The 16,348-nt window shown below is 40.9% G+C and overlaps 2 protein-coding genes across 2 annotated transcripts; one reads left to right on the forward strand and one right to left on the reverse strand.

Annotated features, from left to right (window-relative positions):
- Nucleotides 1–574: 574 nt before the first annotated feature.
- Nucleotides 575–9,773, reverse strand: RB195_008459 (uncharacterized protein; the record flags this gene model as incomplete). The annotated part of the gene is made up of 9 exons (XM_064194971.1): nucleotides 575–693; nucleotides 753–845; nucleotides 1,044–1,205; nucleotides 1,269–1,421; nucleotides 2,407–2,603; nucleotides 4,081–4,176; nucleotides 4,927–5,228; nucleotides 5,725–6,028; nucleotides 9,691–9,773. The coding sequence occupies 9 exons, from the start codon at nucleotides 9,771–9,773 to the stop codon at nucleotides 575–577; spliced, it is 1,509 nt and encodes a 502-aa protein (XP_064046116.1).
- Nucleotides 9,774–13,266: 3,493 nt separating this feature from the next.
- Nucleotides 13,267–16,302, forward strand: RB195_008460 (uncharacterized protein; the record flags this gene model as incomplete). The annotated part of the gene is made up of 14 exons (XM_064194972.1): nucleotides 13,267–13,378; nucleotides 13,522–13,644; nucleotides 13,714–13,817; nucleotides 13,894–14,011; nucleotides 14,260–14,325; nucleotides 14,401–14,545; nucleotides 14,652–14,772; nucleotides 14,888–15,012; nucleotides 15,069–15,180; nucleotides 15,334–15,487; nucleotides 15,618–15,748; nucleotides 15,822–15,971; nucleotides 16,045–16,152; nucleotides 16,228–16,302. The coding sequence occupies 14 exons, from the start codon at nucleotides 13,267–13,269 to the stop codon at nucleotides 16,300–16,302; spliced, it is 1,644 nt and encodes a 547-aa protein (XP_064046117.1).
- Nucleotides 16,303–16,348: the final 46 nt, after the last annotated feature.

Here is a 16,348-nt window from a genome sequence, read left to right on the forward strand (position 1 = left end):
ACTTCTCCCAAATTTAAATCGCAGCAAATAAAGAAATAATGAAGACAAATAAACTCCTCGCTTTTTGGCATTAGTAATATTACTTCCTGCAGTAAATTGACTATAAGCTTTTGCTACTTTTTGAGAAAGAAGCATCTGTTTAATTACCATCGATTCACAAAAGACGGTATCTGTGGTGTTCGTGGGCATTGCAGACTTAGACTCAATGCAAAAAATGAGAGCACAACACCACCTCACACATCCGCTATACATCTCACGTACACTCTTTCCTAAACTGGCTGGTGAAAAATAGAGATGTCTTTATGATGTTTCCTTTATTAACCAACTTGTTCTGTAGAACATACAAAATGCAGTTGAAACGATAATGATAATAAAATACGTGAATGCGAGGCATCCTAGCTTGTGCTGTATTAATTAACTATCATTTACTCACGGCAAAAAGAAAAACTTACAACATAGAACGCGAAGAAACCACGGATGATTTTTAAATGAATAAAAGAAAAAAAAAAACTCGGCGAACCGTAGAAGTATAGATCGACAAACACAGAACTATCATTGAAATTAAGTTCTTCATTTAGCGACGCATCCTTTTCTCAGGCGGGTAGTCGCCCATTCCTCCTGGACCTCCAACAAACGGTGCCATTGGACCAGGTCCACCTGGTCCGAACGAATTAGGTCCACCAGAAGACGGGCCTTAAAATCAAATCAGTAATCTATTACGCGTGGTGGTCACAAGCTCATGATTCCCCCACGTTGTTGCCCTGACGGTTCATTTTTGAAGATCTGCAAAAGACGCTGCACTCCTTCTAACATATTGTTAGTAGCGGGTCGCTGACCACCTTGTGCTGAAACGAAAAATAGTTTATGGATGTATACAGTGAAGCCAACACACAACAGTGTCCCTAGATAATATCAAAGCACCCAACTTTTTTTTGCGAAAAGCGAAACCACTCGCAAAAGAAATGATTTAGATGGACTTTCTTTACCAAGAAAAAGTTCACTTGAGGGTAGATCAGCGTAGCACTTTTGAATTGCAAACATACCTCCGCTCTGCGGTCCTCCAGGACCACTTGGTCCTCCCGAACCAGGTGGTGCTTGTTGGAACTGTTGTGGTGGATAGTGGCCACCCATTGGAGGCCCACCCATTGGTGGTCCTCCCATGTGAGCTCCCATCGGTGCTCCTGGCATTGGTTGACCGAAAGGTCCTGAAAAAGAACATCACTTCACTCCAACTCAAAAGGGCGAAACTCCTATTAATAAGCACATACCTGGCTGGCCGAAAGGTTGCATTGGCGGGTTCATGCTCATGTTTGGCCCTCCAGGTCCAGGTAGTCCGGGACCGCCCGAGGCAGCCCTCATGTTGAGTCGCTCGCGACGAGCCGCCTCAAGTCGTTCAAGTTCCTGTTGACGACGTTGTAGATCTATAAATGGACAGCGTATACAAAGGTCATTGCTATATGAGCCATACTTATCGCAAACGTCAAAATGACGTCGACATATATTTTTCCTTTGAGGTCTGACCAACGAAGTTCTCATGACAAAAATGAGAACTGAATGAAGAGTAGGATATCTGGGAGAGGAGAGAGACAGCATTAAATGAATAAGTAGCCTAGACTCGTAAACTGCTGAGACGATCACAAGTTTGGTTTTCACTTCAAGGATAAAATGAAATAAACCATGTAGAGAAAAACATTAGATGTGTGTATAAAATTATCACAAATGGAAAACAAATTATAATTGAGAAGGGCAACACCGAAGTTTATGAAGAGAGCAGTGTTAGAAGACAGTCTGTGATGGGTTCTAAGCGTCTACTCATAATTATAATGTATTGATGAAGTAATGTCAAAATCAGGTCGCCTTCGATGTTTCAGTGTCTTGGTTAGCACTTTTCTGCTGTACAAACACAATTAGTGAAGTTCGGTTTTACAGAACGGTGCAGTTCCTACTAGAAACCTTATCTATATCACTGGCAAAAAAGACAAGGTGTTCTGCGATAACAAGCTAAATTACTGAATTTGCACACACCCCGTCTAATACTGAATAGCAAAACAAAAAATAACACAACGATGTGGTGTTATTGTGCACAGCCGAAGTTTCACTTTGAAAAACAAACTAAAAAAAAGCAAACTTCCAATCTGTTCGAAACAAATATTATGCACAGTTCAGAAGCCGTCTCTTACCGATGAATTTAACAACAAGGGGACCGATATTATACAATTATATGAACTTGTTTATAGTGAACTTAAACACTTTATATCAATTGCAACTTCTAAATATATTTAGAAACTATAAACTTTTCTTTTGTGTGCAAACTATAGAAGAACACAACCCCATCCTCTGCAGCTGCACAGCTTGAAAACAAAATTAGAGATCAAGTCAGAATACGACAAACTCAAACTAACTGACCCTCACGAAGCATTTGAGCCTGATAGTCTTGATAAGCTAACTCCATGTCCGTCTCGAGACGACGTCGTGCTTCCTTGAGCTCTTCTTCAAGCTGGGCTTTACGCTGTTTTTCCATAGCGTACAGTTCCTTCCATTTCATACCATACACAAATTCGAAACTGTTTTGCGAAGGAAAACGGGGACCGAGTTCACGCTCCCTGGATTAGTCCTATTATATGTCCACTCTACCTAACACCTGCACATCTCAATGCACAAGCACTCAGATAGTCCACTACAAATGTTCGAGAGTAATGTGCAGATGCAAATCCGTTACAGATTTTCACTGATTTAAACTGGAAAGGTCACTACAATCTGGTCAACAGAACCACTTCCAGCCACACATAGGAACAAGTACACAACTTTTTCGCAATTTTTACAGTGTCGTTCAGTTAGTATCCGACTACAGATGCAAGCCACACATCAGACATCAATTGACTGAGATCCGTTGAAAAATTATGCGATTCCCTATCAATTCAGGATTTCACAAATAGTTAAAAATACAGATTATGACAAACCTCCGAAAACTGTTTTCTTAGACTAAAGGAAGACCACGCTCTGCTTCGCAACACAGTTATGCTCATTCAGTACGCTAACTTAGAGGTAACTGTTATCTCGTTAGCAAGTAATGTAAATAGAATGTGATGTTCGTAGGTGAACACATGAGCACCTATGGCCCATGATGAGCGCAATCCAGATGATTGGCTTTTTGGTATAGTATGCAACTAGCTCGATACTACGACAGTGATGCGGAAAACCTGAAGATATAGAAAGAATAGCGGAAAAACTGATAAGAAGAGAAGAAAAGCGTAACAGCTCTGCAATGAAAGCTTAGAACATCTGCGATGGCACAAATTGTGGGATCCCTCAAACGTGTCCAGTGGAAAACAACGAAGGTTGCAGCATTGTATACATTTCTCTGGAGTGTAGGTAATCGATAAAAGGTCTAGGAGTTGCTAGAAATAGAGCCTAGTATTATTTCAGTTATGTATTAATTGTTAGTGTTGGTTACGGAAAGGAAACCATCAATTGCCAGTTCCCTTGGAACTTAAACAAAGCAGATGGTCGAAACAGTCAATCCAGAGCACTCGATTCGCTACATATGTTATTTCCTTTCTGGCATATAGTTGTTTCTTGTACTATGAATACAAGAAAAATTGTAAGAGAACCAAGATCGCTCCAGATCTTGGTTCTCTTACAATCAGATCCAGAGAAGTCCTGTTTATTGTATGTGTATTGCTAACCAACAGAGAAAATATATTACAACCTTGTATCTTGCTGGCACACAACACACCGAAGAGTTATTGGATAATAAATGTTGAATGGATACTATTGATTACATTCTGATTAAGATCTATGCTGGCAGTATCTATAAACAAGTTGATTGTTGTGAAGTACGTCTCTTACACAACTGCAGGAGTACTTTATGAGGCTCTACAACGCCTCAGGTCAGTTAAGCTAGCTTCTTGGGGAACCAATGAAGAGTCCAATTGAAGCCAATTGCATCGATAAACTGGTTTCCCACGGCTACTAACAGAACGACACTCACTATGTCAAAACAATTCAGCACTACATCATTTCACATTTCTCTCATATTCAGTTGTCGGTACAACATTAAACCACTAACTCAAAACTTACTTAATAAGCTGCGCGGTTCTAGGAATCATTCTTTCTGCAAGTCCGTCATCTTCGTCTCTCGGCTCGAGAAGCTCGACAACGAGAGGTTTAGGGCTCCTAATATGATCCTCTGTAGTTCTACGGAAATTTTACAAAAAGAATATTGTAAGGCACCCGACTCTCAGGAGATCCTCGTATAAAAGGTTAATGCAAAAAATCATGATCTTGTATGGTCAACTGGCAGTTAAACGACATAATTTCACAGTTTTGAAGAACTTTTTTGGTAACGACTATTTCGAATTGTTTCTCGTAGAGAAAGGCCACTATTTTTACATTACTGACTGTAGTAATGTAAAAATAGTGGCCAGGATTTGTCTCATTAGCCAGATCAAATCCTGTAGAGCTGAAATAATGAAGGATGGAAACAACAGGAAATTATAAAAGTTCCGATCCACAGATCGTTGGACTGCTGAAAACCAATGGGTCAGAAGGGTTTAAGAGGACGAGATATAAGGATGTGGTAGATAATGTGAGTTTTCTTTCAGACTCAAGTCCACTACTAAGCATCTCTTCAAATTTCAAATGATTCAGCGCACCAATGACCAATTCCTGCAGAATACTGGCATTACAACATAGAAAACAACAACATCCAAAACGCGGATCTCTGCGTCCGACGACACAGTCCTTAATGTTATTTAACCACCAGCTGATCCATTTGGCTGAATTCTTTCACTAATTTAATGGAATTGACAAGTACAGTTAGGGACTTGCAATACACTACAAATCCTTTCCAAAAAGAAAGAGGATGCTCCCTTACAAAAAAAGAAAAATGCGAGTGTTTCATAGAAAGGAGTCACACAAACTTACGCAGTCAATAAGAAGACTTTTTCCTTAATCGCCTGTACAGCTTCGTTGCATGAAGGTTTGCGTTCAAACTCGACAATTCCTTCGCCAGTGGGACGACCCTTCTCGTCGACTATGTGCACGGCGCGCTCTACTTCACCAAAATGCGAGAATGCATGATACAGCATCTCATTTGAGACGGTAGGCGAAAGTTCTTTTACGCGTAGAGCTGCGCCGTGAACAGCAAAACGCACGCGGACCTGACGCCCGTGGATAACACGGCCATCAATCGCCTCCTTAGCGCTCTCCGCATGAGCACGAGTATCCTACGAAAACCATTCTTAGTTAAAGATTGAAACACAGACATGGTAGAACAAATACAGGATCGTAAAATATTGCGCGCACAGTGCACCGGGTCTAGTCCATTCAGGAGGCATCTGGTAACAAATTCAACAGCGAGGAATCAAAGGAAGTTGAAGTTGGAAAGTCCCTCTATAAGACTAGACCAGTTTTCGAATGTGGTAGTTGCAGCAGAAGTGTATATTCCAGTCCACTCATTCATGGGAGCTACAAAGTCTAGAAATTGTTGAAGAGCTTTTGGAACCAATTGAAATCAGTCCACTGAGTTACGCCACATTGTTCACCACACCTACGCAAACATAAGTCACACGATGAATAAAGTAGTAGCAACGAACAAAACACCAGCAAGATAAGTACTGATAATGGTAGGTGGGGACCCAGTCTACAAAATCCAAAAATATCCTACTACCCCGGGCACTGTGCGCAACAAATCCAAAGTATAAAGCAATGACGCGCATTCACCATTCTCAAGAAGGCGAATCCTTTACCGCTGAGATAGCATTCGGCAATGTCGCCGTGGGGTGAGAACAACTCCTTGAGCTCGCTTTCCTTCACCTCGTTTGGCAAATTACCGACAAAAAGACGGCAACGGCCAGTGAACTTCTTCTTGGGCAAATCGCCCATTAGTTCAGACTCAGTGAAAGCCATGCCCGAGAAGCTGCCAGCACCACGCTGCGGCCCACCGCCCATGCCCATCGACATGCCGCGATGCATGTCCGCGCCTCCACCGTTGCTTGAGCGATGATGTTCACGACGGGAACGACTGCTGAAATCAACCTAACCTAATAGCAAAAATAGTAGAACCGCAATAAATATTACAAAATGGTATAATACATGCTCGAATTACAATTTCTGAACATACACAAAATGAATGCATACCGCTGAGTAAAGACTATAGTGAAGTCAGTTTTTTCTTCACTATATCACGGTATACTAACAAATAAACACCATAACAAAAAAAAAACTCGCCACGCAATATTTTTCTCTTTACGACACGAGTTTGTGATTAAACGAATCCGTATGACTTATCGACAACGATAAAGGATTGGAAAAAATCATAATCTATGTGTTCCGCCCACTAACTCGATGAACCAAGTAGCAAAGTCAAAACTAATCCAATCTTCTCGTTCTAGTAAGAGGATTTACTTAGTTACATAGCGAAACTCTCTTCAAACGTAATGCTGAGATAGCTATCGATTCAGTTCGTCCTAAGTATTTTCTTCGTTGGACGCAATCTCGTGATCTTACCACGGAATTCCAAGATCAGCATATGATCCAGAAACGAGGTCATAACCATTTCAAAACTTATGTCCAGGATACATAGAGAGCGTGCGAGCCAACAGCCTAAGTGAGTTTTGGTAGAAGAAAAGACGATAGAAGTGACTCAAACGACACTGCTTAGACAATGAAGCATTGGGAACTAGACTTTGGGAATTGAGAAAATTCGCTCTGGACTTGCTCCTACCCATTCTCCTCCAATTCTTCCACATCGGCTGCGTATTCTACTTCCTCCACAAAATCCAGAACTACGACTCCTTTCATTCCTCGTTTATAGACATCTTGTCAACAATTTTCATTTTCACACATGCGTTTTCACGTAACAGGACGGAAAAGGCCACTTGACACAGTCCCGCAACGCAATCTGTGAAAAAGCAGATGGAAGGAAAAAATCACCAAACGAATCAAAAAGCATCCAAGCGCTAACTCAAAGTGCGCTTCATTAACTAGACTGTCGCTTGTCTTTGAACAATTCTATCCTACGCTTACATGTACTCTGAACATAACCTTAGGCATGGTTATGATCTAATCTCTGGATTGTGACAGATGTTGATATGACAGAGTTCCTCGGTTAGCGCACATGTACAATGAAAAGTGAACCATAAAGAAAACTCGAACTGTCTGTACAGTTGCACTGGATAAAATAGAACGACCCATGAAAGAGTAATGTTTGATAAGAACTACAAGTTCGGTGCATATTCTTTGTTTACGACCACAATGTAAACTCATCTCATTACACTGAAGACAATGACAGTAAGAAGTATTCGAAGAAGTAAAAAGGAAAAGTTAGACCTCCCTCACACCTGTATTCATTTGTAAAACAGAATGAACTTTCAAGTAATTTACCTCATTCCACCAATAAACATATTTCCCTGAATAGTTTAAGTTGCATACGTATGTAACGATGTTGAAGCTTCCACCCTGTCTTTAGGCTTCATATTCAGAAGAACCACTAATTGACTGTACAGTTCTGCATTTTAAACACCCAACACTTACAAACACATTAATTTACACTGAGTGATGAAGTTTATCTTACAAACTCGTCAACTAGCTTCCAAGTTGTCTGAGCTGAATCAACGAGCCACAAAATTTGGTACTACTTCGGTTCAACATCAAAAAAAATTTCATTTGCAACTTACTATCTCCAATAATTGTGTTGTTTCTATATCCTTAAATACAAAGAGGTGCTCGATGACATCCAATATTGTCGTAAAACACTTGCATGTGGGTTCTGGTCGCAGATAGTTGCCAGGCATATAGGGAAAACAACTCGAACGATGTTTCCGTAAACGATTGATTTTGTTATGTTTGCAATGAGAGAAGAATACTAGAGAACTTTAATGACAACAGATAGACGCGTCTGAAAATCGCTGATCCATACACAGCTAATATATCCAAGATTTTCCACGCATGAGAATTCACTAATACACTCAGACCAAAGCGACTTGAAGGCTACTGCAATTGCGCAAGCAATACCTCTCAGAGTTGTGCGGGTGGTGGGACCTCCTCTCATCTCGAGTCCGTCTGCTGCTGCCAGCGAATGACCTACTTCGATCGCAGCTCCCAACGCTATTACAACGGGGTTATGGTTGTGTACAGTCGGGATTAGTCCTCGGGATTAGAAAAAAAAACCGTGGAATGGCTGACAACGCATAACTAATAACGCAGGAAGATCTTCAGAGATTAGTAACTCTTTCCAAACAAACAATAAGAAAACTAAAAGAAAGAACAGTACTCTTAGCCGAAATTACTTGGTATTTGAGTGAGTTACTGACTGTCGATCGATACTACAAGATAGAAGTCAACGCCGAACTCAAGCCCCAAGTCGGATTATCACAATGCCATCTCCTAGGAGATAGAAATCTTGATTGAGATCGCAACCAATTGCAGTTGTAATGGGATGACTTCGCATAAATGTTTGTCATTATTTTCAGAACAAAGACACATAAACTGCTACAATTAATGGGATTTTCCATTAAAGGCATCACCCCACGAATCTGAGGTGGCGCAGATTTCAGGTGGAGTATTCGTATACGAGATGGGAGACTACGGAGAGGGAGGTGGTTCCGTCCATTTCTTGCTAATTGCCGTAAAAAACGGCCCGGAATATGCGGCGCCGCACAAGACTGGCGCGCTCCAATCGAACCCCTTGTACAAAACGGTGCGCCAAAACGAATGAAGCCGTATCTTCCCGGCCGTTTTTTACGGCAATTAGGAAGAAATGGACAAAATCCCCCTCCTCTCCGTAGTCTCCCATCCTGTATACGAATACTCCACCTGAAATCTGCACCACCTCAGATTCGTGGGATGATGCCTTTAATTTCCACTATTTCAAAATAGATTTGCAGCTTGCAAAGACAACATCATCCGTAAAAATTGTCAAATACTTATGTGTTGTGAGTTTTATATCCTAAAATATGTGTTAACTCAGGATTCGCTGCCTACAAATGGATCCAACAAGCAGATGTTGAAAGGTGACCTGATATTCCATATTGTAGCATTGTATTACGCTGAAATGGAACTTGGGGATTAAAGATAAGATGAAATACGAAGGATTGCTTAAGGGCCCTGAAAAGCTAAACTATCAGATAGTGTTAGAAATTAATGCAAACACCGTAATTGGTAACACCAAACAGCCTGTAGTATTGACAGTAACTAAGAAGATGTAGGCGAGGATTGCAACCTTTCCAAGGCCAAAAGAACGCCGTTAATATTCTAAAATGAAAGTATTGGTCCAGTACTGGAAGGCAACACAAAATGAGCTGGGAAATGAATAGGTAGCACAAAAGCTATCAACAGTTATCACTAATTTAGAAAAGAAGACATTGAGGAAATGTTGTTGTCGGAAAGAGTTGAAATGAAAGTTGAAAAGTTTTTTTTTTTTGTAAAAGAATGCACCAAGCAGTATTTTTGATATCCCACTACGAACTACAAGAAATGAGAGGGATATTGACTGCCGCTGTCTGGAAAGTTAGGTGATCCAATCTTGTACGGAGATCTCTCAGATACTGAGTTGTACTCTCAGAAGGTAGCTAAACGATAGGAGAAGAAATGAACTGAAATTCCACAAAGTTCTAATGACCGGTTGTCTGTCCAGAATGGAATTGTTTCATGTACAATAGAGCAGCTTTAAAAAATTAAGGATCGTACCCATCATCTTCATCGCGTCCACTTCTACGGCGATCATCGTGGCGGCGTTCATCGCGTTTGCGGTCACTGTTGTGGCGAGACATGTTTCTTGCCTTGAAAAGGAGCATGTAGGTTGGAGAACTCCAATGAATTCCTACGTTAGCACCAAAAAGGATACGGAGAAATATATGATACAACATCGATTTGTGGTGACCAGAACCTAATGATCGCTTTATCATAGATGCGATAGTCGGACCCGGTGCTCTGACCCCCTTCACTTGTGGACGGTTGGAGGAGGGACCCTTCACTTTGGACGGTTGGAAGAGCGACCCCTTCACTTCTGGACGGTTGTACGAGTGATCTCCTCACCTTTCGACAGTTGGCAAAAGAACCCCTTCACTTTTGGACGATTGGCGAAAGGATCCTCATCACTTGAGCCTCACCCCATGAGCTAGACCCCTTAACCTGAGGAGGGTCTTTCTCTTTCCTATCGCACCTATGCTCTTTATAGCGAATAATAGGAACAGTCCTCTTACAGTCAGTGGACGTAATCCCACCGCTAAAAGTATTCATCGGGTAGGCGCCGTATCTACCTCAACCCAGATTATTCTCTAATGGACACGCACTTCTTTCCCTCTAATCCGCCCCAATCGAAGGCGCACACCAATCATCGACTCATCCAGTGCCGACTACAGATATCTGGACGCCCAAAGAACATCCACTTACCACCAAAAGGGTAACTCATTCATCGGCTTCTCAAAAGGATTCCCATAGAATGTCATAACCGCTGCTCGTATTAAAGACAAGCTATCCTTGAAAGGTTTGCCATGGACAAGAAATAAATCGGAATTGGATTTGGACACTGGACAAGAGTTGGTCGGATTTTCTATGCGTTAATTATAGTCGGGCCAAAACGACATTATGCAGTTGCGCTCGAAGCAGCGCGGTGAGATGGTGGTTGAAATCGACGTGGGACCATCGCGAATCGCAGCAGTGAACGCTGATAGCAAGGATCCTCACTCCCAGCCACTGCGGATCAGTGCGCCGCTTCGAGCGCAACGGTTTACGCAGCTGCACAGTAATTCGTGTTGTTTTGACACTATTATATAGAGGACAGTACGACAATGTATGGTATGCCTTGTCTTAGGAGAAATGGCTGAAATACCAGTTCTTTAGGGCGAAAAGCGGATGACATATCCTGTTTCCGAACGTTCTGAGGACATATCCCTGCATTAGCGTTCTTAGCTGGTCTACATGCGCATCCCGAAACTACAGAAACAGGCAAGACAATTAGTTGGACCCCGCGTATATGCCGGTATATGTTGGTTATTCTGAAAATAACCACGGCAAACGCACTTAATTTCTCACTCTTTTCTTTTTCATTAACCCTTATTTCTCGAAGCTCTCACTTACTTTTTCCTCTTAGTAACTTTACTTAACATTTCATAGATCCTCTAGGACTAGTTTTTAGGCCTTAGGGTCCCGATTAATTTAATCATTTACTTCGAGAAATAAGAGTGTCACTGCCTGCGAGTGCCCTCCAATTGCATTATACCCAACAGCTTCATCCCTCGAGGGAAGGCTCAGGGTTACTTTAACCCATGTCGCAATAAAACAGAAACGTAAAAAGGTAAAGAAAAATAGGCTGTAGTTGTCATATCAGGCCGGTAGTGGGGGAAAATGTAATTGAAGAGGCCACACACTGGCTCCTTTATTTCCGGACGCTCTATCTTACTTTTTTCTCTTAGTAACTTTAGCTTACATGTCGTAGATCCCTAAGGCTAATGCTTAGATCTTAGGGTCCCAACTGATCCGGTTATTTACTTTCACAAATAAGGGAGCCACTGTGTGTCGCACTCCAACTACATTTTACCCCCATGGTGTTGCTATAACGTAACTAACCTACTGACACTATTACTTTCTACTACTATTACTACCTGATTCCCCCGTAGGAACCCCCCTAAAACCTTATAAGGCAAGAGGAACACTCTAGCGTCCCATAAGGAGAAAAAAAAAGCAAGCAAAGATATGAGCGAAGAGGAGGAGACGACGAGCAACCCACGCCGATACACGTGTTCGAGTGGTGAACGCAACGCATCACGACGCACATCGATCCGCGCGCGCTCTCTCTCGCATCTCTTCCACTCCGTCGCTGCTTTGTTTTAATCTCTCGTTTTTCTGTGCTATTCTATTCACTCTCGATCTTCGCGCTCTAACCCTTCTTGATTGGATTCTCGTAGAGCGGCAACTTGAACGATCATATTTTGTACCGGTGATCGTTGTCAAGTAATGTTTTCCTGAAGAGTCTAGGATTTCCCCTAAAAGCTTCTAGCGTAAGATGCGTACCGTAGAATAAGTGCTACCATAGTACTACTACCATACTATGGAACTTTGGAATTTTCATCGTATATTCCCTGTACCATTCAATTTTTCGATGCAATGAATGATTCGCAATGAAGAACAGACGAGAAAGGACGATCATATACGGGGAGTACAGCGGTTTTTTTTCCTAAGATTTTTTACTAAACGTCAGCTGATATAGTCTTATTTTCGATGAACGAATGAAATTCACACGAAGCAATAATTTGAAGAAAAAAACTTAAGGAATAACCTTACTAGGGAATTTTACTAAACACAAGAAATCGAATCGGTTTTTTTCTTACTTCAGTTGACGTTTTCAAAATCCTATCTCCTAAGGTGCCGTGGGTGAAGAACTCAAATCCTATTTATCCAAAAGATATTCTCTAGTTCCACAGCACTACACTACTTCATCGTATTCATTTTTGTCTGCTTTGACGAAGAGACGGGAATGGTATGGGAACGTGTAATAACCGCTAGTGGGGTTTCTATGTATTCAGGAGGGGTTATCGTAAGGATAGTTTTTGATGTTAAATACGAATTCTCCGTTCATCCTGACCAGCGACATGATTTCAAGCGTGGTCTGTGAAAAATCATGGTGGCAAGCTCAATTTCCCATTCTCTTCTGTGTGTAGATGATTATCCACTGAAATAAAATGTGCATTGCGGATAACATGAACCACAAAAATCAGTATGTTCCTATTTTGGCGACTTATACCGTTGTGTAATCAGTAAATGGAATAAATGTGTCACCTGTTTTTCTATACTTTCAGTATCCTATCCTGAAAATAATCCTAATAGTCCTCTCTTGAGAATAAAAATGTAATTTTATCTTCTTAACAATAGTGCTCCTGCATAACGTGGAAAATATACATAGATAGCCAGTGCAAAGAACCAATTCAATATCTTAGATGTTTTTCTTGAGAATTGTTCTGGATCCTAACAGAACTTATGCATATATTTAAGTTGTATGAATTGGAAATTAAGGACGACTTTGCGGTAAAAAAAGTTCGCGGATGTAATATTTTATTAATGAAGCTGCATACTTAAAAGAAACGGGAAAATCTGACCCAGAGTAGGAATTTTGTTTAGATCTTTGCTCATAGCACGTGCTGATGCCGGGAATAAATTCTGAAGAATTCGTTTAGGAAGACAGGATTTCTGAAAGTTTTTTGTCGTAACTCTTCATTCTAACAGATACTTTACATATGTTGAATAGGCAGTGATCTATGAATTCAGATGAATCGCCGCTTCATTTTATTGCTACGGGATGTCTTATCGAAACGACGGTATGGGTGTGAAGCCGCTGCTACCACTGCTAAACAGGAAAATCGACGTAGATTACCGAATGGTATGTCGCTCTGTAGTGGTTTTTGATCCGTACTGTATTTATAACTCATATTAACACTCAATTATTTTACATGAGAATTTTTCGAAGTGCTTTTCTGGTGCTTCTACCGATCAATTTTGTCTGATATCTAGTCTCTGGTTTAGATGGACTCGGTCTTGATCACTTCATTCAGCGAAGCAGTAGGACACGATTACCAAAAATCTCTCCTACAATAGAGGAGACAAGCTATCTGGCTCCAGAAGACATTTCTGGTCTTGGCCGTAAAGGTAACTGCAGTATTCCTTGTGTCTTACTTTCGGATATCACCCTCACTCATGTCTATTCTAATTGTTTAGTAAAATATGTCACTTATGGATGCCAAATGAACGTAAACGATATGGAAGTGGTACGATCACTCCTGAAGACTAACGATTATGTAGAAACAGATGACCTACTTGCTGTGAGTTAATTTTGTATCTGATAGCCTTTTCATGAGAACTATATGAAGTTTTGCTCACGAATATTACCTCATTCAGGCTGACGTTGTGGTTTTAATTACATGTTCGATTCGTGAAGGTGCTGAAGAAAAGGTATGGCGAGAATTGAAGCGGATCAGACATGTAGCACGGCGAAGGCCAATCGTTGGCGTGCTTGGTACTAAATTTAGATCATTGTCACTTTCAGTTTGATAGCGATATGAATAGTTTCACTAATTTGTTTTTTTAAACTGAATTTCTGTTGACTCTCTGAGATCTGTTACCACCTGAGGATCTGAAGAGTCTGAACTGATGCACTAGTGCTCTATCGTAGCTATAGTTTTGCTTTTTCATCACAAAATGTATCCGCTGGAAAATAGTTTGTTTTTTGTAGCTGTTTGCTAGCTTACGACGACTATTTTCAAGGTTGCATGGCTGAACGCGTCCGTCACGGACTACTATCGAAAAAAGGACTCGTCGATGTTGTAGCAGGTTTGTGTCAACATTTCCCGTCGTGTCTTGATTTGAATTACTAATTGATTGCTAGAGTTCACCTTTAAAATTAAGGTCCCGATGCTTATCGAGATCTTCCGCGCCTGCTAGCAGTTGTTCGAGCAGGAAGTAATGCAATCAATGTTCAACTATCCGTTGAAGAGACTTACGCGGATGTGAAACCTGTTCGAGTAGATCAAAACGCTAAGACTGCTTTTGTGTGAGTTAAAATTAGTTTGACTTCGTCGTCGATGCTACTTGAAATATTGCGCATTTACGATGTTGGTTCCGTTGATGAGCAAATGTTGACCATCCTTGCGTTTCAGTTCAATCATGCGTGGATGTGATAATATGTGTACATATTGCGTTGTACCTTTAACTAGAGGTCGAGAGCGAAGTCGTCCTATTGATTCGATCATCGAAGAAGTGCGCCGACTGAGTGATGAGGTGAGACTAATACGCGTATGTTTCTTCCTTTGCATAGAGGGTTTAATTTAATTTCGAATTTCATTTTCGAAGAAGGTCTCTCACTAGAAATCACTTGAAACTTTGAACATTCCAGGGTGTCAAACAAGTAACCTTGCTTGGACAAAACGTGAACAGTTACCGTGATATGTCAGAATCTACACATTTCATGCAAGAACCAACTGCAACCACTGCTGTTCCAGGTTTTTCAACAGTATACAAGTACATAATCTTTCCGGCATTAAAATCTAAGTTTTGCCACGATATGTAACGTTCAGGCCAAAAACGGGTGGTCGTACTTTCGCAACACTCTTGGAAAAAATTTCTGATATTGATCCGGAAATGCGTGTTCGATTCACATCTCCCCATCCTAAGGATTTTCCTATTGAGGTAGTGTGAAAGCTTCAACGTGGTCTGTTGCATACCTCTATCTTGAAACAAAACAATACAGAAGAATGAAACCCGGAAATATTATATTGAAAAAATTTTTCCTATTCAAATGTTATTTCCAAATCTTTCAGCTATGATGCACATCTATTTCAGCTAATTCGGTTAATAAAGGAGCGTCCAAATATATGCAATCAGTTGCATTTGCCCGCTCAAAGTGGCGATGATGCTACACTCGAACGAATGGGAAGAGGATATACACGAGAGTTGTACCTGAAGCTTGTGGATGACATCCGTCAAATAATCCCAGGTACGTGAAAGAGAATTCCACCCTTGAAGATGTTAGGAGACTTTGAAATGATGTAGTAAAAATTAAGGTAAATTAATATGTAGCAAAGAATTCTCTTTATTTGGTGAAAATTCATGATAGTATGTTTCAGACGTAAGCCTCACGTCCGATTTTATTGCCGGTTTTTGCGGAGAAACAGAGGAAGCCCATCAGAGGACTGTTGAGTTGATACGTAACGTGAAGTACACGTTTTGTTACGTGTTCCCATACAGTATGAGAGAGGTATACATTTTTTTACTGTTATTACAAAATTTTCTATTCCTGCATATATTCGCATGTATTTCAATCTATTCAGAAGACTCGTGCTCATTACCGTTTGGTAGATGACGTGCCTGAAGATATAAAACGACGTCGACACGAAGAGTTAGCAGCTGTGTTCCGCGAGGGTTCACTTGCTATTCACCAATCACTGATTGGAACAGAACAGCTTGTACTTGTCGAAGGCGTAAGCTTTACACAATTCAAGCAAAATTGCATTTTTTTAAATGTTATTAAGCACTACATCAAATCCGTTCTAGAATTCTAAACGCTCACCGACAGCACTTCAAGGTCGAGCCGACAATGGCACGAAAGTGATATTCGAAAACACCTGCGGTTATGAACCTGGAGACTACGTAGTAGTGAGAGTGAGTTTAGACACTTAATCAGGTTCCATACACTGCGTTTTCCGTGTAGATTTTGTACTGCAAAGTGCTGTTCAGATAAGTGGTTGCACGTCTCAAACAATGAATGGAGAGTCTATACGAAAAGCTACTCTCAAAGAGTTCTATAACTAGGTTTAAAAAGTAGTAGATTGGTTGATACTAGGTTTTTTTTTTTTGT

This window comes from Necator americanus, chromosome III, assembly GCF_031761385.1.
Source record: "Necator americanus strain Aroian chromosome III, whole genome shotgun sequence".
Lineage (NCBI taxonomy): Eukaryota > Metazoa > Nematoda > Chromadorea > Rhabditida > Ancylostomatidae > Necator > Necator americanus.